Genomic DNA, 21,081 nt, shown 5'->3' with positions numbered 1-21,081 from the left:
AACAGAACTATTCATGATTTTTAACAATTTATATACATGTCAAAATATAAAAGCAAAAAAAAAAAAAAAATCTTTGAAATACAAATTTTGTATGTTTGATTATAATTAACAAACAAAGGATTTTTCACATAGAATAGTTGGAAAAGTTTGTTTTGGAAACAAGACCTAGAGTTACACATTTAAATACAAAACATGACAGAATCAGATTTTTTGTGGTATCCAAAAATGCTTTCCTTATTGTCAGTAAAATAGGGCCTGATGTAATACTACAAATTTATGCACTGCAAATTGTTATCTTTTAGAATGCAGCAATGCAAAAGCAAACCATTTACCAGGAAATGCTAGTGTGTCTTGATTTCTACTAATTGTGGAGGATTATTCATCTGTGGAAACCAAACACCTTACAAACCATCATTTTTGCATGAAAGTGTTTTAGAATAAGAATGTACTTGATATTAAAAAAAGTTATATTCATTTTTTTGTTTGTCAAAACTTCCAAAGGATTGGCACCTCAAAAATAAAAAAAGCCAATTCAAGGACATAAACAGATATGCAAATATGACATTTTGTAGAACCCACACAGACTCTCATTAATTACTCTACCTGCACACTTCTTACAAATGACAACACAGAGATTGATGGATGCCCAATCAGGATTGGGAGCTTTACAGTCAGCACAGCTTCTGTTGGATTCATTGAACCAAATCTTCTCAGCTACTTCATAATCAGACAGAGTTTCTGCTATCGATTGCTGCAGTGCTTCAATCCAGTCTTGTTTCTCTCTTTCCGATTCTGCTGTAAAGCTGAAACAATTGACTTTCCTGCATTATTGATCTTTACTTTAAAGCCCAATTAAACAGAACCTGTAGTTTCTTATTTCTTACATTTATATCTGAAATCTCTGTTAAAAAAAAAATAAAATTCCACTACATGTGTATAAATAGAAATTATTTTTTATTTTCACCAATGAAATTTTCCTCAGTCTTTGTTTTGTTATCAATTAAAACACTGCTAGCATGAGCTACACAGCTTTTATAACATTTGTTATATTTCTGAGTTACTTTCAACATAGTTTAATAAAAAAAAGGTCAACATAACCAGTATAGCCTGATTTTTTTCAAAAAAAAAAAAAAAAGCATAAAACAACCACAACAAACTTAATAAGTTACTAAAGAATAAGAGCAGACATTACCTAATAGAAAAAAATTGCCTTCCTTTTAAATTGATCTGTTTTGCAAAATAGAAATAATAATAAGTGACCATTAATATGGTGATGGGTAGGAGAAAGTCAAAGATCTACTTATCCTACAAACATACCACAGACACAAATCATTGATCAAGACTAACTTACTTGTTCTCTAGGCCACTGAGAATGAAAGAACACTGTCTGCAATTCAGCCACCTTTCTCAAGGTTAACACTTGAGAACATATACACAGAGAACATAGCAATTTCTTCTGCTCTTGCATTACTAAAATTTCACTAAAGAAAAACTACCACACTTAAGGAAAAAAAAAGTTTTATTTTATTATATACTTCTATTCTCTTAAAAAAATCATTGCAAGTCACAGCATCAACAAAAGGAAAGTTTTCTACTGATTTCAACAGAAGATTTTTATGAAGGATAGTACATACTCAATTCTTTCCTTTAAAAATAAAATCCTTAATATTAGATGAATGCAGAAGGATTTCACTACTGTAGCTTATCATAAAGATGAAGGAGTTTTTATTTTCTTCTGCCTTAGCATAAAACAAACAAACAAAAAAAAAATGGCGACAAAAATACTCATTTGTGAACACTGGATGTCTAGTTAGGGAGGCAAAAGATGAAACTAAAAGTTAAAAAGTGGTGAGAAAAAGAAAAGGCAAGCATTTTTAATAAAAATGTTACCCTTTCATTAACTGGGTTATGTTAGTACCACATGAAGTAACATTTTTCAGCAAATTTTCTATATATTTTGTACTTTAATAATATTAATAGCATTAGTTATATAACTTAATATAAAATATTGCTGTTATTAATATTGAAGATCTCACCTGAAGCTTTTATAAGGAGTAATAATTTCAAAAGATTGTTTTGCAGCCCGATCCACTTGTTTCACATTTGCCACATTCATAGGGATTAAGGTGATACCAAATCCTGTCTTAAAGTCCTAAGGAAAAGGTAATAAAGTTTGAGTGGTTATTATTCAATAGCAAACATACAGAACAACTAAATCAACAAAGTCCAAAAATCCAACAACAGCGATATAATTTTTGGCCACAGCATGCAGGACTCCTCCTAATTCATTAGGGGATAAAAAAGTCTATATGAAATTACAGTCAAGCATTATCCTTCTAGTTACTAAAATGACTTTGGTTGATTGTAAGAAACGCACTGCAGCTATTAATAAAGAAAAAAATTTAAATGGCTACAAGAAGTTGCTGATGGAAATGGAAGAATCTGTCTTAAATAGTACTTCCGTGGCCAGATAATTTTTATAGAACTAAGTCCTTTTCACTGACAGCAGTCTGCTTTGAAATAGACTGATTTTAAGAGAATTGATTACAAATCTTCACTGCTCATGCTTCTGATTTATTACATGAATTAAGCATCTCAATCATGTCTTTGAAAAAAGTTCTGTACAACAAATTAAACGGACTAGGATTTACTAGTGGTCTAACTCTTAGAAATACTAAGCATGTTTAGTTTAAACCAGTCACTTTTTCCACTGTGAAACAAAACAAAATAAAGATCAGTCTTGAAGTAACGCAGTCAGGAAATCACAGCCTCTCTTAAATGGACACATTTTTGAACTATATTAACATATTTCTGAACTATTTTGGAAAACTTTGGTATTTCCTTCTGAAACTAATTTACAAGGTCATCTAATAGCAGTCATCTCACATGTAATTCACAAGAGGCAAGGGGAACACAGAGGAGTTTTCTTCCGACCATCAGGTAGCACTTCTGTACTGCGTGGGTGGCTAAGCACTGGCATGGGCTGCCCAGAGATATTGAGAGGTCTCCACTTCGGAGATCTTGAGGAGAAACCAGGACTTGGATTCTGGGCAACCTCAAAGGATTCAAGTGGACCTGTCAGGGGAAGGGTGATGGGAGTGGACCTCCAGAATTCCCCTTTCAACCTCAACCTTCTGTGGTTTCTGGGAATACTAGTGTAATTCCTGGATACATTAATTACATCAGAAACAAAACCAGGAGCTACCTCACTCAAGCCCTCACCATCTGCAACATGCTCACTTTGTTACTTCTCATATAACATGTAGCTGAGTGTGACCCGAAAAAAAAAAAACGCCCGAGTAATGGAGGGGATTAGCTTCAGCAGAGATACCTGCCTGTGAAGTAGCTGTTTTTCTAGTAAAAATTTACCGAAGCAGACATCACCAGCAATTTTCCTTTCATGAGATTTTCAAAGTTCATAACGGCATTAAAGCTTACACAGAGAGTACACGTCAAAAAACTCTTTTCACTTCATTCAACTATTTCAAGGAAGAGCAAATAAAAAATATTGCCTTTAGCCATGACTGGAAAGGCTAAATCTAACAGAAGATACAAATAAGAGTTCATGCATTTCAGCATAAAAATATATAAAAAGTAATAACTTGTCAGTAAGTACTCAGGATTAACCACTCTTCACATAGTCATTTCTTAGATATTTCTTTCCTTTACTCTCATATCCTGCAACAAACATATCTTTATTCTTCCCTCTGATCTTCCATTCCTTTCTCCTGCAGTTTTTCTTTAAAACAATGGTTTTGATGCTGACATAGCTGCTTTAGAAGAGAACAGAGAGCCTTGTGAAGCCTACACAGTCTCTAATTCATCCTCAAAGACTTGGTTCTATGGGAAAAGACTAGGCAGAATAATCTGTTTTGGAGCATGAACTTGACAGCATGCACTGCAGCAATGAAGCATTCAGACATGACCAGCAAGAAAAACAAACAAACAAACAAACCAAAAAAAGATGGAGGAAAGATGACTGAAATAAGAACTACCATATTTAGCCAGATCAAAAGTTCTGGCACTAGCAACAGTCATAAAAAGAATGTAAATAAAAGAAGGTACATCCTCATCTTCCCAAATAAGCTTCCAGCAATCTAGGGACTTCCAGCTCAGAAAACCCATGAACAATTAGCTACAGTCAAGAAATCACACTTAATAGCCATTGACAGCCACATCCTCAAGGAATTTAAACAAATGCATGCTTTAAGGCCTCCACAGCATACTTCATAAATTTCCAAAATGTCAATCATAGGGGGAAAAAAAAGTATTTCTTTTTGAGAAACTGAATTTCGCTGTTGGAGAAAGTAGGTAAACTTTACTTATCTACTTATTTCTTACTATACCATACTGAAAATCTCTATCCCGTATTTCCTACAACCTATTCTATTTCAAGCTCTTTTCAATGTCCTATGCAAAGCTGCAATTGTGAAGATAGAGAAGCAGAAGCAACCCATTCTGCTCAATACCCCAGCTGTCGCTGCCATCCCAGTCCTTCTGGCTTTTGGGCAGCCCACTTGTTGTTCATTCAGACAGCTACACCCAGCAGCACCCTTCAAGCAAAAAGGAAGCACTCTGTAGGCATTAGAACTCACACACACATTTGCTGTAATTACAGCAACTACTCAAACAGCAAAGTTTGTTGTTCTTAAACCCAAGTACACAGAACTTCACAATAACTCAGAAATACACATTGAGTTTAAAATCTCTTAGGAGGCACACCAACCCTCACAAAAAAACCCTCCAAAACCCTCCCAAGTAAGTAAAAAAAATCCCACTGAAAATAACTATTCTCAAGTTTTAAATTCTGTGACTGTTTAAGAACTGAACTGCAGCAAGAGAAATGTTGGAAAGGTTAAGAAATTAGAAATGAGGAATGTGATTTTTCAGAACTGAATGTGGTGGAAAATGAACCAATTTCATCTGTACATTAAAGTGAAGTTATTTCTGTAATGGTGTAAACAAACTCTTTTTGGTAACTATCCACTTGGCTTAAACCAAGCTTGGTGAGTGACAGGTACACTGGAATCTACTTTTCACGGTTCAGAATTATATGCTTTCAAGAGCATAGTCTTGTTCTCTCCTTCGTACACAGAAGTGGGAATTGGTATAGGGAAGAAAGAACTGCTCCACTTCGAAAGATAAATTCATTCATTCTGAGTGCACAGGAGGACAATAGGGCCATTCAAGCACTATACAAAATGTACTGGCAGCAAGACCAAGCTGCATCTTTTTGGAATACGAATTGTTTCACTCCTACACACTGAAAGCTCATTGTTCCAGAAAGATTCAACTGTGTAAGACTTTCTGACAAACAACGAGAAGTTTATGATTCAAAAAATACAGAGGAAACTTTCCTTTTTTAAATACGCATAGAATAGATGAAGACGTTTAAGATAGGTCTCAATATGTTTGAGCAGAGATTGAAAAAACTACAAGAGTTTCCATAAAAATTTCTTTTTAGAAATAATCATAGATCAAAGGTACTCACTAAACAGCACAATAAACTACATGCTAAAAATATTAACATTGAATGTAGCCAAATATGTGGAAAGTACTGGCTTTCTGATAAGATGTTGTTCCTATCTGAAGGATAAACGATTATAACATGCAAGTCCTGTTGTCATTATCTTCCTTGTTTGAAATACACAGAATCTATAAAAATCTAGTTGAACCTAAACTACAGAAATATATAACCTAATTTATTAGAATACATTTAAAGCACATATATAAACTGCACAGCAATGAGCTAAACAACTTTCTGTTATCTAGTATCTTTTCATAGGCAAAATCTACACTTTTTATAGAAAAAATTAGTAGGAGGCTTTATTAACATTTCTTTGATTCTTTCTGGATGAGATTCAAGAAGCTTCAAAATTAACCTATTTTTCTACTATATCACCAGTTCCATTTTACAGGCCCAGAAATATACACTGAGGATAATGAAAGATTAGCCACATTTATGAATAAAATCACACAACTAAATCTAAAACATGGTTAATTCTCAGAGTTCCTGAACACTTAAAACTTCTGGTATGCTGTCTTAAAAAAAACAAGCCTTATCTTATGAAACGATAACACAAATGTGGGATCAGGGGGTTACTAGTCCGGCTCTCAAAGAACAGGTTTTCTCTATAAATGCACCAGTCTTCTTCCCAGAAAGTATAAAATTTGATCATTTTTGTTCCCATCCAGTCACTTTTGCATAAGTAAAACTTGGTCTGGCATGCTTGTTATCTAAAATGGTTAAGTCTGAATTCATCCAAACACAGAAGATCTAGAGCTGCTGTTTGTGTTCCTTGCCTTTTACATTTTAGCAATTGTATTCCTGTCTTTGAGTGCTCAGGCTTGTAAAAATGTAATATTTGCACAGTCTACAAGTTGACTAAAGTGAAATAAGCACTGTCTATGGTAAAACGTCACAAAACAAAACAAGCAAACAAAATGAAAACTGCAAATAAACAATCAGCATAATTACACGTTTACCCTTTCTTTTCACATAAAAGTCCTTCGAAATAACTACAAGTTTTATTTTAAAGGTTAACTATAATATTTTCACATCAGAAATATCACAACACATTTTCATCTCAGGTTTTTGCTAGAGGATTAAAGGGATAGAAGCAACAGCACAGCACAGGAAAACTGCTGCCATGATTTTGATATATATATATATGCGTGTATGTATGTAATACAGTAAATGTAATGAAGTACAGAACTCTTTAGTGTATACTGAAAATACCCCACTTCTGGAAACTGAGTGTCCTCAGTACACAGCAATTTTCTTTCAGTGAGATCACTGTCCTTGTTTTTTGTTGTTGTTGTCTTTGGTTGTTAGACCTTGGGACTGTACATTACTCTGTGGGATAGGATGTGGTATGCACACACATGTATGCCTATGACACCGTTAACAGTAGGAAATGCAGTATAATGCTACAAGAGAAATACACTTCATATTTATGTGTATATGTGTTTATTTATGCACTCTTCTTTTAAACAATATTTTCTACTATCCTACTTCCTGTTTTTAAAAGGCCCACCCATATCTGCAGTTGTACCTTTATACACAGCAGATTTTGACATTTAATCACTGTGACTTTGATAGGAGTTTCAAATCGTGACCCTGTACATTTCCTTTAACCTATTCTTGATATATGCAAGAGGTCTTCAGGTTTGCTTTGAGGAAGCAACTACAATGTTTGTGACAATTAAACTAAGATTTATTTCTGAATGACCTGAGAAGTCCTCTAATAATTTAACACGATTTAGACTTATCCTTCATTCTAGACCTATGGCACTTGATTCACTTCAAAAAGTCAAATTATTCCACAGAGATTAAAAGCAAAGAACTAGAATCCTTCAGATAAAGCAATCAGCTTTCTTCCCTCTCTCCTTTAATTGGAAGTACAGAGTTCACCCATTCTAGCTTGTAAGGAAGGCTAATTTCTCCACCAGGTGAGAAAAAAGTTTCCATTTTAATAAGAAAATTAAGATATAAATAATTATCAGAACCTGAGAATCAGTGACTAGTAGCACAGAAACTGCTTTGATGATATTAATGCTTCTCTCCATGAATTAATATTGATCTCCCCTACTTTTAAACCACACTTAGCGACCCCATTTACCTGTCATCTGGCTTTTCAAATCTTTAGAAAATTACGTCCCTTAACATAGGAAAAAAATCTTTAAACATAAATTTTAGATGATATTTAAACATCATGGGCTGGAATCAAAACTGCAATGAGTAAATACAGATGCACTCTTTTATAGTCTTCTTAATGAGGTCTCAAAATAAAACCTCAACGAAGCATACAGTATATAATTATACAAATAAGAAAATGATGTTTAAAGAACTTGAAGTTTACCGACCTGAGTCCTGATGAGAAAGATTCTGTAGCTTTGTGCACATCCATTATGATATCAATTTTATGTTCTTAACTAAGTAAAATTCCTGTCCCATAATAGAACAATCTGAAAATGTTTTTGAAATCAGAGCCTGAATCATTTTGTAACAATGACCTGACATCAGTAATTTGAGAGGGTAAAAAACAAGAAGAAAGCAAATGGTGAGAGTGAGAAAGGACACTTCAGGTTAGCTCTAGTGAGTGCCATGCACTGTAGGTTCGTTTGCAGTGAAGTGTACTGGATACGCTACTTTCATTACACTATAAAGAAATATAGTATATATATTTTGAGATGGAACTATGATGTAATCCAGTACTTAAGTAGAAACTATTGAGAGATTACGTTCAAAAACTTCTTCCTGAATAACATGTTGAGCTAGCTACACTCCTAGATGCAACTTTTCACAGAATCACAGAATGACCTGGGTTGGAAGGGACCTCAAAGATCATGAAGCTCAAATCCCCCTGCCTGGCAGGGCCACCAAACGTCCATGTTTACTAGATCAGGTTGCCCAGGGTCCTGTCCAACCTGGTCTTGAACACCTCCAGGGACAGGGCATCCACAACCTCCCCGGGCAGCCCATTCCAGGACCTCACCACTCTCCTAGTTAAGAACTTCCTCCTAACATCCAACCTAAATCTTCCTTCTTTCAACTTAAAACCATTTCCCCTTGTACTACTATTATCGGCCCTTTCAAAGAGTTTACTCCCCTCCTGATCATAGGTTCCCTTCAGATACTGAAAGGCTGCAATGAGGTCACCCCACAGCCTTCTTTTCTTCAGGCTGAACAAGCCCAGCTCCCTCAGCCTGTCTTCATAGGGGAGGTGCTCCAGCCCCCTGATCATCTTCCTCACCCTCCTCTGGACCCTTTCCAACAGCTCTATGTCTTTCTTGTACTGAGGGCTCCACACATGGACACCTTGCACTTTGCCATGTTGAATCTCGTTAAGTTCACCCAGGCCCACCTTTCAAATCTGTCAAGGTCTCTCTGAATGGCATCCCTTCCTTCCTCTGTGTCAACCACAGCATTCAGCTTAGTGTCATCAGCAAACTTGCTGAAGGTGCACTCAATTCCATTATCGATGTCATTTATGAAGATGTTAAAGAGCACTGGTCCCAAGACAGATTCCTGGGGGGACATCGCTCGTTACTGGCCTCCACCTGGAGATAGAACCATTGATCACCACCCTCTGTCTGCAGCCTTTCAACCAATTTTTTATCCATCCAGTGGTCCTCCCATTTTCATTCAAGTTACACATATTTATCCTCTTATTACAAAAGTAATTCAGAATTCTCACTTTGGCAGCTAAATATCTGAGTTTTACAGTATCAATACAATATTAAATCACTTGATTATGCATTATCAGCCTGTGCAGTGATTGATGTATGGGATGGATCTAGGACATGTGAAGATGAAAGCTGTCTTCCCATACAGCCTACAATAAATAAATAAATAAATAAATAATAAAAAATAGACAGATATAATTAATGCGACTGAATACTATCCTGAAGAGTTAGCTCTTATCTTTGCCTATTTCTGCTCACTGTAAATCAAAAGTATTAGCATTCAGTCATTTCACCGTACATTTTTCATTTCTTAGTACCTGACTTCATGCTCTAGGGTTTGATTTGCTGAACTGACAAGCAACTGGAGCTTCCACTGAGACCTATGAATACAAAACATAAAACTATTCTGCTCCAGGAAAAAAAAAAAGGGAATCCAAAATATATGGGTTCTTGAATCATTTACTCTGTTTCTCAGAACTGTGTTCATATGAAAGACAATCATGTTCCATTATCTATAAGAAACTGATGAAAAATAAGTTTACCATTGTTCTTCAAATAGCTAAGAAAAAATAATTATTAATTACATCACCTTTACTGGTGAAAGATTCTTTAAGTCACTTTTCAACAGTATTCAATAAAATAGCAGAGGTGAAATAAAAATGATCAAATGGTTAAGTAAACAACCTATATCTGAGTGATAATCTCATGAAAGAAAACAACATGTTATGGCATCCATTACACAATAATTATATAGATATAACTGGATGAAATAAGGCTTTAGATACAAGCCCATTTTTCTCACTTTTAGAGTGGGTGCACAAATCTGTAATCATGGTAATGTTACTACGCACAGACTGTTAGAATTTTCACGGGTTTTCAGCTCAGAAATCCTCAATTACATTTATATAATCATGGAAGCACATCTCCTTATCTAACCCTGAATAACTTTTTCCGTTAGATACATTCTTGTCTTTAATCAAATTCAAGTTAATAGCAGTTACCAACGATCTCAAATCTTTACAAAATTTAGATAATACAAGACAGTGCGGAGGACACAGACACTAAATTTCTTATCACCTTTGCTTTCTGCTTCCATAAAGTCTTTAGTGTGAGCTCACTGTGAAATAATATGACACAACCAACAAAGATGTTCAAATTCAACAGCCATCCATAAAATTGTAAAAAAAAAAAAAAAAAAAAAAAAAAAAAAGAAAAGCTCTAAATTCTTAGTCCTCAAAAATGAGACAAGATTATGAAAATGGAGAGGAAGCAGAAACTAATTCCAAAACATTCACAGATTTCCCACCAGTGCTGAAAAATGCTGAAGGAGAATTAGGAGAAAAAAAAAATACCCATCCCACAGCACTACAAATAATCTGTATGTATGCAATTTAGTGACAGACCAATAACCTTTTTGTCACTTCTGAAACCATTTCTGTGAGCTGTTGCATCAATGTATGCAATTAAATTTTAAGTACAGTTGTATTATTTTGACACAAGACAATTGAAAGTTATTACTGGAAGGTAGAGTTCATGACTTAAAGGTACCACAGCCACTTGCATTACTGCTTAGGAAAAACACAGAAAGGAACAAATTCAACTATTCTGTGGTTCAGTGTTGAGCTGAGATGCAGAAAGCATGACTGTATTTATGTGCTTGCTATGGCTTGCCATTCAGTGTACTAGGAAAGGGACAGAGTCACATCTTAGGCACACAGGACAGAAACCAAGCATCAAAAGCAAACTGATTATCACTGCACACAATAACTTGTCACCTTCCTAAATACACAGACAGACCAAATAGCTCTCATATTTGCCAGCCCTGATCTCCATGTAAAAGCTGACAAAGACCCAGTATGACCAATTACACCAAGTCCTTTCCAGCAGTGCTCCTCCTCATTGTGAAGGCTGATGTGGAATCAGCACCCCATTAGCTGAGGAGTGCTCTCAGCTTTACTTCTACTGCTTATATAAATTTCACAAGCTGACATAAAGATACCACAGCTAAACAAGCGCATATATAAAATTAAAAGCCTGCCATAAGCAAGAGCTGGCTCTCTTCAAGGCTTTCAACTCTAGTCTTATCCCAGTGGCCACTTACAACAGCACAATCTCCTTGTCTCCCATTAGCAAAGAAAACCATGTTCCTTATGATGTACAATTCCTAACACAGGAAAACCCATCCCATTTCAAATTTCATTTCTTACTATTTGCTTCACACATTTTTCACCCCACAGGGATGCCAGTTTAGCATAAGCAAAGCCTATTATTACTTGGAAAAGGCTCAATTTTCTTCACTTTTATAGCTTAACCACCTGTCTCTCATATTTTTTGTTTGTATAGCTGAAACAGGTATCCCTGTAACCACCATCTCAAAAATCTCGCACAGTTTTAAACACTTCCCCAGAGCACTGACTGCCTGTTGACACAAGGACATTTTTAAACATCTTTATTACTAATAAAATTTTAAGTAGCCATCTGGACTCTTCTTTAAAAGTGATTCTCAACAGAAAACCTTTGTGGAAGATTTATCAGGACTGTTCTCTGGAGACCACAAAGGTCTGTATGTTTTAGATCATGTACAGTTACAGGTTTCTGAATTCACATCTTTATAATTCTTTTGTGAAGCTTTATACATCCACCAAAGATCTTGTTATGTATTCACAGTCCAGGTAACTGCTAACAAAGTGTTTGAGCTTCTAAAGAACGGACAGACTGTGAACATTTCTGTGATGTTTTAAAAGCTGGAACAGTGAAAAATTGATTACCCTCTTTATAGATTTCCACACAGTTGCCACTGGACAATAGAGAAAACAGGCATTATATTCCTTCCAGCAAAAATTTCCCCGGTGAACCAAGAAAAATCTCTGAACAACTGGGTTCCTGTTTTCCTTCAAATTTATTTGAGGAGATCAACTTCTATGATACTGAATAATAAAAAGTATCACCAATCAGTTGTGAGTTTTGTACTGATCAAGAACAAATATAAAGGTAATAAGTCATCCCTGCACAAAACAATAAAACAACAACAACAACAACAACAACAAAAAAGCACAATTACATTTTAAACAAATACAGTGGAGTCCTCTTTTTCAAAATAAAATGTATCTCTCTGAAATCACAGACCATGAGTAAAAATAATGTATAATTCCTGCTTTAATTAATACTAGCAGAAGTGGGAACATTTCTTGATTGAACTGTGATTTTCCTAATGGACTCAAAGTTTTCGAAAGCCTTTCTAACCTTCTCTAATGAAATTAATCTCCAGTTTATAGAATTAAAAAATATTTATGGACAAATATAAAGTTTCAAAACTTTTTAAAGTACCACCTAAATAGGATCAACTGTGAAGGGCATTTCCAAATTTTAAAGGAAAAAAGTTTGTAGCTATATCCCCATGAATCCCTGTGAATTACAAATATACCTCATTTTATCATAGCTGGATCACTGCTGGATTTCCCTGCTAATGTTAATAAAACTGACGGCTCAGATTTCTGATCCAACCAAACTGAATGAACCTGTAAAATGATGCAAATTGCAAGAAAAGACACAGAGAAAAAGCTTTATTTAGAAGCACTTCAATAAAATATGGAAAGCTCTGGATTGAGTTATAAGGACTCTTTCCTGCTAGGGAGATTTTAAGCATCTGCTGCTCACACAGCCATTAAGTGAAAAGTTGTACTTTAACAATCGACATTACGATCTTTGGTTTAAGACAAAAAATAACTAAGCAAAGCATAAGTCCACACAAAAGCTTTTGACCAGATGGTATAAATTCTCACATGCTTCAAAAACACGAAATGTTAAAACCTATCCAAGTTCAGATTTACTTAAAATTTCAAGTTCAGATACTTTTGATATCTCTGAAGAAAAAGAAAGGCAATTTTTCTGACTTACAAATAAATAAATAAATGTTAGCAAGCATTTATTAGCAGAAGAACAGTATTTTGAGTATGTGAACACATGTACTTATACTTTGAAGAACATGCCTGCAGAGGTACAGACATTTTCTAGAAAACAGCTTAAAGCAGAAGCTTTCCATTGCTGCTAGTCAAAAACCTGGAGGGACCAGATTATGACTTGTGAATTCTTTCCATTTCTGTGATTTAATCTAAAACAATGAAGGGTCTAAAGCATCAACAATTTTTGATATTTATATCTGTGAATGCCTAGTAAGAATCTGATTTTTTGTAAAGTAAAATGATGAATGAAGACAGACATAGCCACTGTTTAGCAGATATTCATTCCTATATTTGCCTAGGCATTTTGTCATGAAAGTTGTATATGAAAATAAGAAGCTTCACAAATCAACACAGTTTGCAAATATGTGATCTCCTTTTCATTACTTATATACTGAAATAGCCATAGGATAAAATACTTAAAGTTTACTGAACTCTTAGTAAATCCATCCTAAACAATAAAATTCATTATGAGGTCAATAAAACAAAGGACCAAAACCAAAATATTTGGCTGGAATTCACAGTTTTACTGAATCAAACTTAACAGTCTAAATCATTAAGAATATCTGCCTCACATAATTCAGAAATTATGAGCTAGAACATTATATAAAAATCAAGTAAATTTCAGTTTGCAATGAAATCATTTTCTATTAATGAGAGGTGTGGGCTAATATCCAAAAGAAGAAAGTGACTGTACAGATAAACACTGAGCAACACCACAGTAATAAACTAAATTTAGAACAAAAAACAAAAGCCACAACACATTCCAGTAATATACATATTCTATACTACAGACAGTGAACTGGTAGGAAAAAAACATTATATGCCTACTATGGTTAACAAACTATCTTCATTTACCACTTCCACATTTATCTTTTGTGTGTGTGTATACACGTGTGTCACTGAGCTTCCCCTCAAAGCATGATGAACCATATGAGAAGGTCTTGCAGGATCCGGAATAAGTTATGTCCATGTGGATCCTTTGTAGCCTAATGATTCTACCTGTCTCCTACAATCCTTTCACTTCTCAGGTCTCCAATTCCCATCTTTCTTACACAAGAAATAGATAAATCTTGCTCATATGAATTTTAAAATAGACTGAAAAAGCAAAACTTGCCACAAGCAAAATTAACTCTGTTTCAGTGCACATTCTCAGGTTGATGGAATGAGGGGGTCGATCACTACTTAAACAGTTAGTCTGAAACCATTAGTATACTCTGAGTAATGTAGAAAATATAAGCTTCACTTTCATATTCTGTTAAAATGAACTTTGTAAACTTACAGTGTTCTACTAAAGCAGCCTTCAAAATAATGCTGTAATTAGAAAATAAACATATATTAAGAAGTACATATATTACTACATTCTGATAATTGAAGATTACTTATAAATCAGGTGTTAATAAGGAGCAGCATCTACAGTGGCAATTTGTTCATGTAACAGGCCAAAAACTGAAATCCTCAGCACTGATTCACAGGCTGATCTAAAAGCAGCATCCTGACCCAGACACCAGTAAATTGAACCACTCTGTACACAGGGGAGCACAGCCTGGAGAAAGCTGTTATGCCTCATAACTAAGGCGACAGAGGTGTGTCCTGTCATACAGAAATTGCATCAAAATCGCAAAGGCATGATCAAGATAACACTAAAAAAGAACACATAAGCAGCCAGAAAATAAATCCAGAATTAGAAAGATAAAATTGCTCCATTTCACAATACTCAGAGACCCTGCAGAAGCGTTTTGTGTCAGTTGTGTATACTGGTGGGAAGGCTTGTAACATGCAACAATGATTTTTGAGAACAAAGTTTAAAAAAAAAAAAAAAAAAAAAAAAGTTGGTCTGTGTTAGAAAGGATGGGCAGCTGCAATCTGCAAACAAACTGAAGCCAGAAGGAGGTGTATTTTCCCAGCAGGACCGTATCAATTTAAGAAACTAGGACAAATTCAGGAATGAAACAAAATACTGGACCAAAAAAAAACAAACTCTGGCAAGACTGACATTAATGGCAAAGTTTCAGATGACATTCACAAAGCTGGAGATTCACTCCAGGTATCTGTGCTGAGATCCTAAAGGCAACAGCTTTCCTTACACTGTCCTGCAAATACTGGAAATGTATTCTTAACTTTTCCATTTACATAGAAGGACAATCAGCTTGATCAAGATCTGTACAGACCTCTTCAGATTTATATAAAAACATCAGTATGCAGTGTAGGAGAATTAAATTTGGGTCTGCAGATGAAAGAAGTGTAGAATTAGAAAATCTGAACTGCCAGCACCACCAAATCACATAGTAAAGCAATGAGGTTTCTTCTGCTTTTGTACCTGCAGCATATTATTCTAACCTACATTTTTACTTCTCCCTGTAAAATACCTGCTTGTGTCAAGAAATATATACTTGATATTTCCATGCTTCGTTAGTGAGAGAAGGGTGAAGAAATAGAGTCTCTGAAATACAGCTTTGTGTAAATGTAACACTTTTACTCCCATACTACCACCTCTTATTGAGAACATCAACAGACACACAAGTTTTGCATTTAAAATGCTAATTGTACACATAGGACTTTGCACTTGCATATGGTCTAAGATCACCCTCAAACCAGATTTACAAGTTTTATGTACTGCATATTGTCACTGAATAACAAGAAGAAAAGACTAAGCAAGTCACGTATCTCATGCTTTCAGTTGTAAAAGGAAAATGAGAAATCTGTAAAATCCTAATACACATGTTTACAGAGCACACAGAAAACACTCAGAGAAACAGCTGATGTGTCTATTCAGTGTGAAATAAGCCCTTTCTAGATAAGTCACACAAATGTCAGGTATTTCCTTTGTGTGGTTTGTTCATTTTAAGCAAGACAAGATGCTAGAAATTCCCTTGCTTCTCCTTGTTAAGAAAAGTAGTTCAACCTGAAACAAACCAACCTGGAAGTCAGAATCCAGCTTCCACCCGGTCACCGCTGATGACCAGTCAGCACTGTTTCTTTCACTTCTCTTATGGCTACTCAGAGGTCTAATGAATTTTGCCTTGATCAGTTTCTCAACTTTCATTATGACCCCTATCTCCTGGCTCATCAGATTTCTTGCAGCCCAGTAAATTGGCAGCTGCTCAGTTCCTTCAGGGGAGAGAAGTGAGAGTCAATTGTAATAATGGGCTGCAATTACTCCTGTGTTGTAGGAACTGAGCTGCTGTTGCTGACTGCTGTCATTTTGTCCGCCTTTGAACTTCTTTATGACCCATGGCAACGAATTACAGCCCTCGGCTGGAAAAAAACATCACACCTCTCATCATCACACAGCATCCCACAGAGCCTCTGGACCAAGTGCCAGACTGGCTGATTGGGGAACAGGAAGCAGAACACAAAGCCACATTAATTACACCAACGCAGCCTGCTGCTTCAAGACCTTTTTCAAACCTTGCTCAGGTATCTTTAATACATCACTGCATACAGCAGCCTACTGACAGTAGGCATGTGCAAATGTGGATGAGTGCAGTATGGTGAATAGAGACTCCTCTCTGTCTAGACAGAGTTTGGAAAGAAGCACAATTTAAAAACACTTGTCAGTACAAGAGACAGACATACAACAATTTTGCCATAATGAAAATGGAGTCATGGCAACCAAATAGCAATAAAAATACATTTAAAATAATGTAACTTGCCTGAAACAGAAAGAAATGACTGTGAATTGTAATACTGTTAAATACTAGATAATAACATAATCCCAAGAGGATTGGAGAAGTCAATTGAATATATTCAGTTCAAGTGCATAAAGGTACAAAACAAAGGTAGCTGTACAGTTCCTCAAAGACAAATCAGAAATAACTGAATCTATATCCTCAAACTGTGTACATCATCAGACATCACTTAAAAAACAGACCAGACTCTTCTACCTCATATCACAGCTATCCATCTTCTCTGTTATTAAACTGAATATGTGCCTTCCTCAGCCACTTCCCAGTTCTGTTCTTGTGGCCCTCCAGCTGTTTCACTGCCAACTGCTTTGGTAACTTTTGACCTTAAGTGAAGGTAGCAGAGGTCTAAATTCAGTGCACAGAATGCTTTGCAGAAATTTCTTCAAAAACATTAGGTTCCGATCAATAATTCTGCTGGATCTTTGGGGGAGTCTGACCCACAAGCTGAAAAAGAAACAAGTTTTGACCAACGTTTTCTAGAAATATCTTTAAGATATCAACTCTAATGATTGAGTTTTAAAACGTGCCTTCTCTAACAAGACATTATTTTGAGTGCAAAATATTTGTGAGGGAAAATTTAATTTAATAACAATAGCATTAAAGTGTTTCATGAGGCAATAATTCAGTTTGAGTTGATTAAGTTCAAATTTGTCAGCCTAGCAATTTATTAAGCAGAGATAGAAATTATTGCTGAAAAAGCACACAGGGGTATTCTCCATATTTTTGCTGTGCTGTAAACCATAAACCTCTTCCCTCTTGCTTTAAGGATGGTGTGTCTATTAAAAATAAAGTTTGTAGATATTTACTTTGCTATAACTTTGTTACTATCTGAAACAATGTCACGCTGCTCCAAATAACACAAAGAAACTACAACTAACAAGCAAAAATTTATTTCATCCAGAAGACAAAAATGTCACTTCAGCTACAAAATACATTAAATTTCTCAGTATTTTAAGGATCATCTTTCTAATACTTATTTTTCAACCATCCACTATTCACCTTTTATGAAAACTTGCATGGTCTGACCTATACAGATAACTGAACAGTAGTGCAATCTGTTTTCATTCCATTATTTTAGCAGACCATTAGTGACTTCAGCCTGCTCTCTCTCCATCGCCAGGGGAGTTACTTTTCCCTTTTTCCACACACACTGTGTATAACACAACGATTCTGGAGCAACCGTCTGCTGTTTGGTTGTAACAAAAAGGTGGGGAGTCGAAGAGCAGAAAGGGAAAAAGGGAGGGAGGAACTAAAAGTTCTGGACATCTGAAACAAATTGCAGTGATTCTTACTCTGAAAAATTCCAACAGAGCTTAGAATAGGGGTGTCCAATCTTAAAAATTTACCTTGAAACAGCAGAAATCCACAAATGAACAGCTTTCTCCAAGAACACTGAGCTTTGCCTGATAGTGCAAACTAACTATGTTATGATCAGTCATCTGCTTTTAAGTACTCAGAGTTCTAGACATTACAGTGCTGGTAATTACAGGTATACTCTTTGGCCTCTTGCTGGTGGGTGCTAATACATTTTATTTAGCATAGCTACCAAGGATAAGAATTTGATCAGCATGACATGACTGTCAGCATTCATCTGATCATACCCATCAGATTAGGCAAATCTTTAAAAATCCTGCTCCTCACTGGGCACATAAATAGTCTCACCTCTAGTGCTAAAATGTTAAAGTTTAGCACTCCTAAGAGGATATCTATACAAATAAACAAATACATAGGCAATAAAAAAAATAATCCATTTGTGACACTTCTTGTGAGAGTTCTGCCACACCAAATAATTTAAGATTAAAGTTTTATAAACTGAATCTAGTTAATTGTGTTGTAACAGACTTCAAAAATAGCAAGTCCATAACAAATGTCTTACATAAAGTTACAATGCAGGTAATGGCATTTTTAACTAGTTTGGAAAATGAATCATATACATTACATAATGCATGTTTGTGTCTATATTTATGGTTGTTAAATTAATGTTTCAGTACGAGTGTGTTTTCTACACTGTCTCAGAAATACTTTGCTCTTCATTTTTATGACAGTTTTTGCAGCTTTACAACAACATTAACATTTCAGCTATATTAAGTAGTTTTATATTTGAAATGAAGTATGCAGCATGTCTGCCATGAAAACTGACTGATACATTTACAATTAAATAGGAATTTCCCCCAGAATGCATTAATAGCTATCTTACAACAAGTAGATCTAAAACTTTCAGCTGCTCACAGTGTGCTGTGCCACACAGTGAAATCTTTTTTCTTTACAATATTCAAACAAATCTTAATTTTCTTCACTACTAACATTAACTTTTACACAATCAAGGTAGCCAGTTACATGAACATTAATCATTCCAGAAAGCTCAACTAAGCATAATCATGAAGCTGATAACTTTGTTTGTTCCCATTCTCTACCCTCCACCCCAAACCAAATTAATTATGAAGCTTTTGAACACTATGGAAGCGTTAGGCTTTCTGTCACACTTCATGATAGCTTATAACTTAGTGAGACATTAACACCATAGAAGCAAACAAGGAAAAAAGGTGCAATGCAAGGTTTAATTTAACTGCACAGAGAAATAGAGAGGAACTTAGCATTAACTTATTTTTTATTCGATAGAATTTTGCCTTCTCTTTAATTATATCTTCAACAACCTAGAGCAATATCCCATAAAAATATTTTTAAATGCAGATCTTCCTGTACAGATCGGTCACTGTCACACTGTTTTTGTCTGATTCAATCACATTATTACTGTATTAATATAATATATAAGATGCCTTTTTTCTTTTTTTTTTTTTTCTTTTTTCTTTTTTTTGAGTAAGGGTACAGTTAGTTGAAATCTGTAGAAGTTTAATTGAAAAACCCTCCCCCATATCAACAGAATTCCCTGCTAGAATTCATTTCATACAGCACACAAGCCAAAACCAGAAGCTTTTAAACTTTCTTACAGAATACAAGTTATTTTGCACTTAGTTGTTCTTGATGTCATGCACAGCAATTGATCTTTGCCACGGTTTTGAGTGTGGAAACACTGGAGTGAACTGCATGCCAAGAAACTGCTGGAAAATTAGGAACACAACCTTAATCTATCACCCCTGCTACAGCTTGATGCAAACAACTGTATTTAAAAAAAGAGGCTGGATAATTTGATTCCACTTCAAGTCACCAGTATATATTTGATCTCAAAACATGTTTTCACCTTAATTTTCTCTTCCCCAATATGTTTCCTTGGATTTCTACTATATATTTTTACATCTTGCCATAGATCATTTAGAAGAGTAGATCCTGAAGAAATCGAACAAGGACAAACAAGGGCACAGGTTCAGTAACACTTCCATTAGCTCCACATATTTAAGAAATTCTATATAAGATTTATTCCTACGATTATAAGCACATTTGAAAATAGTCTGCACCAGCAATCAAGCAGGTAACTTTACAGAACTTCCCAGTATTTGTTACAAATAACAGCTTATCACCAAACATCTCCAAACTATGTGTGTTCTCCACGTGGAGAGGGATGGATTCTTTCTCGTTGTTTTTTAGTCACAGTAATTCAAAATGCAGACACTGCCCCACACCAGTACATATCCATCACTTCATTCACTTTTCATTTACCACCTACGAACTCTTCTAACATCTCATGGCATTGTCCCTCAAATTTTCTTTAGCTCTCTTTAATCCCTCACCCTTTTCCCTCTCCAAAAAGATCAGTGGTTTTTGTAACACATTACATCACAACACCTCAGCTTTAAGTAGCATCCACTGAACTGTCACTCAAGCTACTGCTCAGGACTCCACATTAGCTCAGAATCTTTTAGGCAATTATTTTGCTCTTACTCAACTTACACTCAAATTCTCTTCTTTCAAATTGCTGCTGACATCACCCTCAACTGGTTTGAAATTCACAATATTATCACAGCAATACAGCAATAATCACAATGAAGATCTCACACAATAAATATTTGTACACATCCCTTCCAGTGACTTTAACCTAACTTCCTTTCCTTCAGATTACAAACATCTTGTATCTCTGACTTGTCTTTCCACCTGTGCCTCTCTTTATCAGTTCTCTACATTACTGAACATGTTTAATCGATCATCTCCTGTAATACATTGCTTGATGTTGCCCAGTTTTGGATTAAATGCACTACTAGCATTAGAGAGGAAATGGAAATTATTAGGTACTATCTTACTGGTTCATTCAACATACATAAACATTCCCATCTGCCACAGGGCAAATCATT

General features: G+C 35.3%; 1 protein-coding gene across 11 annotated transcripts in view; it reads right to left on the bottom strand.

The window, feature by feature from the left end:
* Window positions 1–21,081, bottom strand: part of ARAP2 (ArfGAP with RhoGAP domain, ankyrin repeat and PH domain 2) — a 115,636-nt gene that overhangs the window by 60,611 nt on the left and 33,944 nt on the right. For 10 of the 11 annotated variants that reach the window (XR_014945462.1, XR_014945463.1, XM_015862517.3 and 7 more), the window contains 2 exons: window positions 2,037–2,152; window positions 604–803 (listed from right to left, as the gene is read on the bottom strand). Coding sequence is in view for 9 of the 11 variants with exons in the window: in XM_015862517.3 (XP_015718003.2) it covers window positions 604–803; window positions 2,037–2,152 (316 nt within the window). In the remaining 2 variants the exon portion in view is untranslated. Of the gene's footprint in view, window positions 1–603; window positions 804–2,036; window positions 2,153–17,035; window positions 17,161–21,081 lie in introns of those variants that run through there. The other variant, XM_085545575.1, reaches the window with a different exon arrangement.

This window comes from Coturnix japonica, chromosome 4 (genome assembly GCF_054131305.1).
Source record: "Coturnix japonica strain WE chromosome 4, WE-NBRP24, whole genome shotgun sequence".
NCBI classification, from domain to species: Eukaryota; Metazoa; Chordata; class Aves; order Galliformes; family Phasianidae; genus Coturnix; species Coturnix japonica.
This window is presented reverse-complemented; position numbering and strand designations above follow the sequence as displayed.